Below are 9,407 nucleotides of genomic sequence, written 5' to 3'. Positions count from 1 at the left end.
CAGAAGTCAATACTGGGCCTGGGCCAGAACTCAACAAAAAATTAGCTGCCGGTTCTGCCGAACTGGTGCGAACCAGCTGAATCCCACCACTGTTCAAACTCCTTTGTTTCTTACATCTAACCAGATTATTCAAAACTTCAAAAAATGGCCCTAAAATTTGCTTCCCAATGAGCTATTTTTCTCTTCTGTAAGGAAAAAAAATGTTTTTTATCATTCTTTGCTTTAAACTATACATTTTTAACTTCAGGATATAGTTTGACTTTCCCTTTGGCTTCTGTTTCATCCCACAGCTTGGCCAGTCTGTTTACTTGCCATTCTCTTCTTCCTAGTTGCATCTTTCCTTAACTCACTGTGAATCTCTTGATTTACTCCAGTCTCCTTCTCCTTTTCCTCCGTTTTTGGGCCTTTGTGGACATGCCAGGAGCCATTGTTCCCATACCGCTGGACAAATGCTGTCTTTCCTCTTGCATTTTATAAAAAATCTGATTGTAGTTTGAGGGAGCAGGGAAACTGATTCACGATTCCTTTTTGGCATTTTTGATTTTTCTTGTAAAGGAATCTATATAAATAAAAATGTAAATATTTGTTTGTTCAAAATCTTAAATCTCCGAAAGTTCTTCACCGATTGCTTTGAAATTTTGACACAACGTTGAATTCGAATATGCGCGTGTTTTTATATACCTACTATTATATAGATGTCACACCTGTGACAGGTAAAAACTCTTTTCTTTCTTCCATTTAACCAGACTGAGCCACAGCAACGCGTGGCCGGGTACAGCTAGTAATAAATATGAATTTAATGTGTACATAAAGAAATACATCTTTAACAAGAACCTAATAGCTGTATTGTGATTCCTAGGATTATTTCTTTTTGTGCAGTTGTATTTATGGGTATTCCAGTGTTGTACAATGCTAGAAGTGGTATTGAAACACCTTTTGAAGCTCTGCCATGTGGCTCTAATGCCAACAGCAGGTGAATTGCACAGGTGATACACACTTGCATTCATTACATAAATTCTGAACTTATCACCTCCATAGTTCCTTTGAAGTTTTTTGTCTGTTTTTTATATTGCTGGTTGGAATCAGTGGTACATGATAATGGAATTGATCTAAATTTCTCTTTTTCTGGTTACAGAAGGAAATTGAACTTAGTTGTAGCTCATTGCCAGAATAAATTGGCAAGGTTTCCAAGACAGTAACCTTGATAACGTACTTGCCCATAAGTGCTTGTCATATCTTTTTGTTATATGGGGGGGTGGGGCGGAGGGGAGAGCAACCATGACCCTTCAGGTATTTCTAAATTCCAGCTCAGTTGCCCCTCCAGTCAGCATGCCAATGGTAAGACGTGCTGAGAGTTGTAGTGTTGCACAACCTTCCCACCTCTGCTTTACTGAGATCAATAGTCTTAGCAATCATCAACCCATTGCTTGCTTTTTCATTTCAGGGAGGAGCCATTGCCATCCTCACCGCGTGTGAAAGACCAAATGACTTTTCAGGCATGGTATTAATTTCTCCTTTAGTAGTTGCAAGCCCTGATGTAGCGACACCGATCAAGGTAAAAACAAACAAACAGGTGTTCATTTCATTCCAGGCACGCTATCTAAATATATCGGCTAAACATCTTACTATCTTGAGATAATATCCCTTTCTTTCACCAGCCAAAACTCTCCATGTGGGGCAAAGCACTATTTTCTTTTTTTTAAAATACATGAATTTAAGACTCTTTCTAAAATTGAGTGTAAGAAGGCTGTGGTCAGTGCTAAAGCTGAAGGATTAAATACATAATATAATAAATGAAGATGCCCTTTTCCTCACAAAAAGCAGAATTGCAATTTAGAGCAAGAACCTTGCACTAACCTTTTCCATTTCCTGTAGATTTATTTTGACAAATCTCTCTTCTGAAGCTGCTTTTGTTCCCTCAGTTTCCAGATGCATGATCTCTGGCTAAGTTCCCATGCTATGCTACGCCTTAATGCAGTTTGCTTAGCCTGGCGTGTGAACTCTTTGTGGTTTGTAAACCATGGTGTTTGACGGATGAAGCCCTGTGACATGTTCAGAAGGCATAGTTAAAACAATTCATAACCTAGCACAGAGTGTGCAGCTTTCTTTGGGCAGAAAGCCACTCTTACGCTTTGAGTATCCCTAGGGCGGCACTCCAACATGCAATTGGTCGGACCAAGACAAAAAATTATTTCCACAGTTGAATGCAGTTAATAGGATTGCTCTCCTCTCCTGTATTTAATCAACTTCCCCTTTCAGTCATATTAAAAATGCAATCTGGTAACAATTTCTGGAGGTCTCTTAGAACTATAGAGACCTCAGCTTCTGTACCAACCTCTATTGGGTTGACTAGAGTGATGGATATGGGGATATTTTGGTGGGGGTTTCAAATTTTTTTAGCTTCACTTCGATAGACAGTTCTAAAAATAATTATTTTAAGCAGGTGATGCTGATTTATTAAGTGTGGGAAGGAAAAAGTAACAACCAACCTCACAGCTAGTCAGCTGGTATCAATTAATAGTATGGATTCATTCATGGAGCTTAATCTCAGTCTACAGTCATTTTTTATTGTGGAGAAATTTCCTCCCTTGATAGTTTCTGAATGTATGTATGTCCCATACCATATACTATCACCTTACCTGATATTGTGCAATATGATGAATCAGAGCAACTAAGCAGACCTGACAAGAGTATTGTATATAGGTAGTCCTTAACTTACGGTCACAATTGAGCCCAAAATTTATGTTGCTAAGTGAGAAAGTTATTGAGTTTTGCCCTGTTGTATGACCTTTCTTGCCATATTTGTTAAGTGAATCACTGCATTTCTTAAATTAGTAACACGGTTGTTAAGTGAGTGTGGTTTCCCCATTGACTTTGCTTGTCAGAAAGTCGCAAAAGGGGAGCACGTGACTCTGCAGCACTGCAACCGTCATAAATGTAAGTCAATTGTCAAGCATCCAAATGTAAATCACATGACCCTGGGGATGCTGCAATGGCCATAAGTGTGAAAAATGGTCATAAGTCCCTTTTTTCACTGCCGTTGTGACTTCAAATGGTCACTAAATGAACTGTTGTAGGTTGAGGACTACCTGTATTCCATTTCCATCTCCCTAGATCTTTATTTATTAAACCATGTGTTGCAAAAACTTGTAAAACTCTTTTTGGTCAATGATTCTCATTACAGCTCTCTTTTGTCAGCAACTCTTTAAACTAGCTAAGTTTTTCCCTGGGCTCATGAAGAACCTTCTTTAAAGGGCTGCTGAAAGGAGCTACATTTTCACTCCTACCTGCTCCTAATCTGGATTGTTGCCCCTTAAATGATGTAGATAGCAACTACAGCGATAACAACAGCAACAACCTGGATGTACAGCCACATAGTCTAGTCTTTACCAAGCTTTAATGAAAACTTCTTGCTTAGGAGAGGTTTGGATGAATGCAATTCAAAGCAAATGTAAGACAACTGTTGAGTAATAACTACTATAACTACTTACAATTAGAGCATTAAATTAGCTCCTGATCTTGCTTATTCCAGAGGTATCTAAGAAAGGAAGGCTGATGGGACTGAGGATTAGCAATATCTTTATCTCATAGATATGATTGGCTAAGTTTTTAAAAGCTGAATATTACAGAGTCTGTTTTTCAAACATTCCATTAATAAGCTATTTTTGTGAGGAGGGCATCTCTCCCATATGGATAATTGTCATTAATTTGTGAGGTATTAATTCAATAACGCATTCTTTCAATTAGCCTGATTCCTAATATGTTTGGGTAGGCTATATTAACAATCATAGGCTAAGAATTAAACTGTTTATATTCTGAAAAATTCAAAAATTAATAGACAATATTTGTACATGGAAAAATCAGTTTAATAGACCGTTAGGTAGGAGGGCATGTCCATTAAGCCTGAATGTCCATTAAATCCAAATTTATGTAATTATGCCAATTATATAATTTATCATTTGTGTCAGATCATGTCATTGGGCTTACCATATGATGATGTAAATTCACACAAATTATGCTAATTTACCTAAATCCTCTGCACTACTTCAGGTAAAAGTTCTGTCCATTGTCTTCAAAGTCCACTAAAGTGGGGTTTGATAAAATGAAGTTTCACTGTATTAGGAACAGAACTCTTCATTAGCTTAAATATTCAGCAAAGTGGAAGAAAAAAGATTGCTGATATTAAACCAACAAAATCTAATTTGGTAAAAAGTTGGAGAGTCCTAGGGGGAGTATTAGATGCCACAGTTACACTTCACAACATAGCCCTCTCTAGACAGGGGCAACATCACTTGCGTTTCCTATAAAGGCCTCTGAAATTGTGTCAGCTTTGAAACGTTCTGTTCTGGGAGAACTTTTACTTTATTCTTTCATCATTAATACAACATATTTTTCCCACAGTCCGTAGCAATCTTTGATACAGGAGGATCAGAGAATGTTATGGATATTATTACATTTAATGGATTCATGGAAAAATCAAGGTCACAGATTTCATTTTACATTTTCCAGGAAACATTACTGCATGCAGTAATGAATGTGTCTTTAAAAATAGGCCTGGCAGAGTATTTTCTTGGCTCTTGTTGTTTTTAAGTGATGACCATTTAATTAGAAAGTAATCTACAGAAGATCAGAGATAATTTAGCATTGGGGTCAGTTATAGAATCCTATCAGTGGAATTTTTTTTTTGAAGTATTTTCTTTTCTTCTTTTGGCGTCTTCATATTTTTTTATTTAACTCCCAGAAACTAGCTGTTCAATAGATCTCTTTAGTCAATGTGTACACATTTTTCTATTTATTTGTATCCCTGCTACAGAATGTGTTTACAATGTTTAAAGAACTATACTGTAAATCACCTAAGCTACAATTTTCACTGTAGGAAACTAAAATACAAAGTGAATAGCAAAAAGAAGGAACCCTGGCAAATATCCCCGACTTCCCTTGAAGAGTGAAAAAGCTGGCTTTCTCTCAACTTCTTCAGCCAGGATTCCTTCCCTTTTTTGTTGTTGTCAGGAACAAATGTAAGAGTCCTAAAGTTGGACAAAGAGGTTTTGATGCCAGTTGCATCAAGCTTTCCCTTATAAACAGTCCTGAGAATCTTTTCGGCCTCTCTGGTACATTTGGAATAAATTTGTTGGCATTCAGGAACAGATCCTCAGCTGCAATACAGTAATAATATAGTGGTTAAACTAAAAAAAAAAAAAAAAGTTTCTGCCGCCTGCAAAACTGTCTTCTATCGTTCTCTTCTTGCCATCCAAGACACTAATTATATTTTTCTCCCTCAGGTATTTGCAGCTAAAATACTTAACTTTGTCCTGCCAAACTTGTCTCTGGGATCTATTGACCCAAATGTCATTTCCCGGAATAAGAAAGAGGTGAGAATTGTATTGCCCTGAAAGTCAATGTATTGCCCTGTGATAGTTTGGCTTCTTCCCATACAGTATGAGTAGATCATAAGTGAGCAATTCCATCTTGGTACAAATCAAGGAACATATCAAGGGAATAGAACATACCTATAATACATATAAAGAGAGAATCCAGTACAGGTAGTCCTTGTCTTACAATCATAATTGAGCCTAAAATTTATGTTGCTAAGTGAGATATTTGCTCCATTTTATGACCTTCCTTAAGTGAATCACTGCAGTTATTAAATTAATAACCTGGTTGTTAAGTGAATCTGGCGTCCCCATTGAGTTTACTTATTAGAAGGTTGCAAAAAGTGATCACATGACCCTAGGACACTGCATAGATATGAACCAGTTGGTAAGCATCCAAATTTTGAACATGTGACCATGGGTTGTAAATGTGAAAAAACGCATAAGTCACTTTTTTCAGTGCCGTTGTAACAGTCATTAAACAAATGTTTGTAAGTCAAGGACTACCTGTATTATACTGAGACTGAAATGGCCTCCTCTCCAGATATTTTTATCAGCAGTCTGAAGTAGGGAAGAGAAATTACACAAAGAATTGTCTGTACTGGTTGATGGATTTGTGTCAAATCTATGAGGTACATCTGATTCCATCAGTCTGCATGACCTGCTAGCTTCCATTTATGCTAGAGATAAGTGTTTTGATGAGAATGGAGGAAAAGCTTAAAATGAATCATTGCAACACTGTTTTTGCCATCGCTGTTTTGAAGGAAGAAAAGATGTGGCGTTTAGCTTCCTGTAGAAGAATTACAATACATTTAAATGATTTAGGTCTCTATGACACCGGTGAGTATATGATTGGCAGGTGTTAATTTATATTTACATTTTAATTTATTTACCGGTCTTGTATGCTGCTGCAAGTACCAGAGTCTCAGTGGCTAACCAAGTATAAAAATATACGCAGATTTTAAAAATGCCACTTTTTCAGTAGTCATGAAGTATTCCTGTTGGCCATTTTTCTTCTATTTTTTAATTTTTTTATTCTACAGACTAGGTAAGTCCTGTTAAAGATTAATGTATGCTGATGAAATTCTGATGTTAATGTTGAAAAAAGGTATGACATCCATATAGAAACAGAATACCAGTAATGCAGTAAGAATAAAATGCTCAAACATGTTCAGTCTGTTATATTTAATATGTATGTTTAATGTGAAGGTCAAAACATTAGTTTCAGGAAGATAAATTAAAGCACCTTTTCTGGGGGATATTATCACAGATTTGATGTGGAATTAAAAAAAGGAGCAGGAGCATTCTGCCTCCCAACAAGTTAGCTGAAGGACAGAGGGATAGTAATCCATGTAGCAGAAATAAATCATCTCTGCTATATAACACGACTGTCATAAGTATCAGTATCAGGAACTCAGAAACAATGTCATGACTGCTATTTATTCTCAGGATCAGTGAGAAGTAGAGATCATTTAATAGAAATTATTATTATTACTATTATTATTATTATTATCATCATTATCATCATCAATGGGGAAAAAGTCGTGATACGTCGCACGACGTCACGTGACGTCGCAAGTTTGACATGCCTGGTCTAGACACTCTTTCAGCCCAGTCTACTTCACAGGGTGGTTATTAGGAAGAGGGAGTTGTGTCCATCAGCTGGTGCTCCTGAATGAAAAGCAGAAGATTGACTGATTGATCAATCAATAGATTAAATAATATGACTCATGCGGCCTTTACATGTCACATCTGGTGGAAGAATGTCAGTTGTCAGTTTTGTGTTATGATGCACCTTTTCTCACCAGTTCCCCTTTGTTTTTCTCCTGAGGACATCTTTATATTACCAGCCTCAATCCCTTAAGAATATTAGGGAAGTTGTCCAATGAGCCTAATGACACTGCCTTTATATAAGGCCTAGCTGTATATTTTTCTACATCATTATCAAAATTTAAACTGCCATGCCAAAATGCCCAAGAAATTATATATGCAGTCAAAGCTGAATGATGTAATAAAATGGGTTTTGGATGTATCTTTTAAGCAGATTAGTAAATAAACTACTGTATTAGTAGCCATTCACCTTGAAATACCCTCCTACTATACAGAGCAGCTTTTGAGACACTTAAGAACCTAAAGTCTGACTGTGTTATTTTATCTGCTACTTTTAGTTTTCTTCTAAAAAGCAATATGTAAAAGATCTGCAGTTTGACAGAAATAAGTCTCCAGCTTCCTAATATCACCCACATTCAACATTGCAGAATACAAGTTCAGATTGTGCTGGGAACAGCCACTATTTACATGTTGAATACATTCATCAAGCAGACCAATTTGTAGTCTCTATAAATATCATTGGGATAGTCTCCAAGAATTTCCTGATTTGTTTGTGTTCATAGCAGTTTGGTTTCTAAAGCAGAAACTGAAATGTAGAAGGATTTGAGACATTTTAAGGTTTTTTTCCCCTTCTGGTTAGTTAAATCAGATGCATACTTCTGAATCTCAATTCTTTGTTATGTGCTGGAGAAGTGTTCCCCAAACTGGTGCCCTCCAGAATTCTTAAACTACCACTAATGAGATTCAAATGAGATGGAACTCCTTAGGGTGAAACATCAGGGAGACATTAGCCCCTCCCACCCCCACCAAAAAGGCCATAGATAAGATGAGATGATAAGATAGCATTGCTGTAAGACACCATTATTTTTGGTCTTGCCTACCTTAGGGAGAGAACTCCTTTATTATAGTTTCAGTTGTAAACTGAAGATTGTGATCATATTTCTATTTGAATAAAGATACATACAGATGGTTAAATGGACTTGCATTGTGACTATAGTACAGATGGACATTCTGAATCAAGCCTTCTTCCCCACACTGATGGCCTCTTCCTAGATGGAAAAATACCTGAAAAACTTCATTAGTATACCAAATTTGAAGATGGGGAGCAGTCAAAATATAATTCCTAAACTGTGAATATAAGGTGGAATAATTTAAGACATTATACTTGGCTTTTTATATTACAGTAACCAATATTATTATATCCAAGATTTAATCCAGTCACAAGATGATATAGAATAGGCACCATGTGTATAACAACTACAGGGAACAGCTAAGATGGTACTTTAAGAAGTTTCATTTGTTTAAAGAGCATATACTGTAGATCTATCAGACAATTAAATATTATTATTAATAAATTCATGTGTATATTTCTACAAGCAATATTATAAAAATCCTGTAATACCAAATAATGCCCAGTACAATTGGAAATAAACTCTTTCAAAAATTAGTCATGACACCAAAGGTTATCAAAATCATGGTAAAGACAAGACCTCTTGATCTTCATTTGGTCTCACATGCAATAAATAAAAAATAATATATCATCCTCTGTTTATTTAATTTATATATAGCATCTCACATATGTACCTCTGGGTGGCTCACAAAATTAAAAAAAATGAGCAGCAAAAAAAAGTAAGAAAAAGTAAAAAAAAACAAATCAAAGCAATTAAAAACAATTAAATGTAAAATATGGGAGATTATCAATCAACAGTTAATATAATCATTTCACCTGTCCATACCTCCATGGGTTTGCCATGCAGATACAGAGTTACTGTATCTGCTACATTAGCAGTTTTAAATTCAAGACAACTCTCATAATCTACATCAGTGAAGTCCAAAGGACACAACTGATTTTGACTTGTGGGGCAAATATGGTCTGATGTTACTGAGTATCAGACTGAAAAAGCTTTATTAGCTCTAAGGTGATAATACGACCTAAAAAGGATCTTAGAAATCTCCAAAACAAAATCTAAAAGTATTCTTTGAAAAGAAAATAATAAAATGTACAGAATAATAATAATAATAATAATAATAATAATAATAATAATAATAATAATAATAATAATAATAATAATAATAATAATAAAGTTGGAAGGGACCTTGGAGGTCATCTAGTCCAACCCCCTGCTCAGGCAGGAAACCCTATACCATTTTGGACAAATGGCTGTCCAGTTTCTTCTTAAAAACTTCCAGTGTTGGCGCATTCAC

The 9,407-nt window shown here is 35.8% G+C and overlaps 1 protein-coding gene across 1 annotated transcript in view; it reads left to right on the top strand.

Annotated features, from left to right (window-relative positions):
- The window catches only part of LOC107302447 (monoglyceride lipase-like), a 20,971-nt gene that overhangs the window by 4,022 nt on the left and 7,542 nt on the right, over positions 1 to 9,407 (top strand). The window contains exons 3-4 of the mRNA XM_015831552.1: positions 1,445 to 1,555; positions 5,283 to 5,372. Of these exons, the coding sequence (XP_015687038.1) occupies positions 1,445 to 1,555; positions 5,283 to 5,372 (201 nt within the window). The remainder of the gene's footprint in view (positions 1 to 1,444; positions 1,556 to 5,282; positions 5,373 to 9,407) is intronic.

The sequence above is a fragment of the Protobothrops mucrosquamatus genome, unplaced genomic scaffold (assembly GCF_001527695.2).
Source record: "Protobothrops mucrosquamatus isolate PMUCROS unplaced genomic scaffold, P.Mucros_1.0 scaffold_260, whole genome shotgun sequence".
Taxonomy (NCBI): Eukaryota; Metazoa; Chordata; class Lepidosauria; order Squamata; family Viperidae; genus Protobothrops; species Protobothrops mucrosquamatus.
This window is presented reverse-complemented; position numbering and strand designations above follow the sequence as displayed.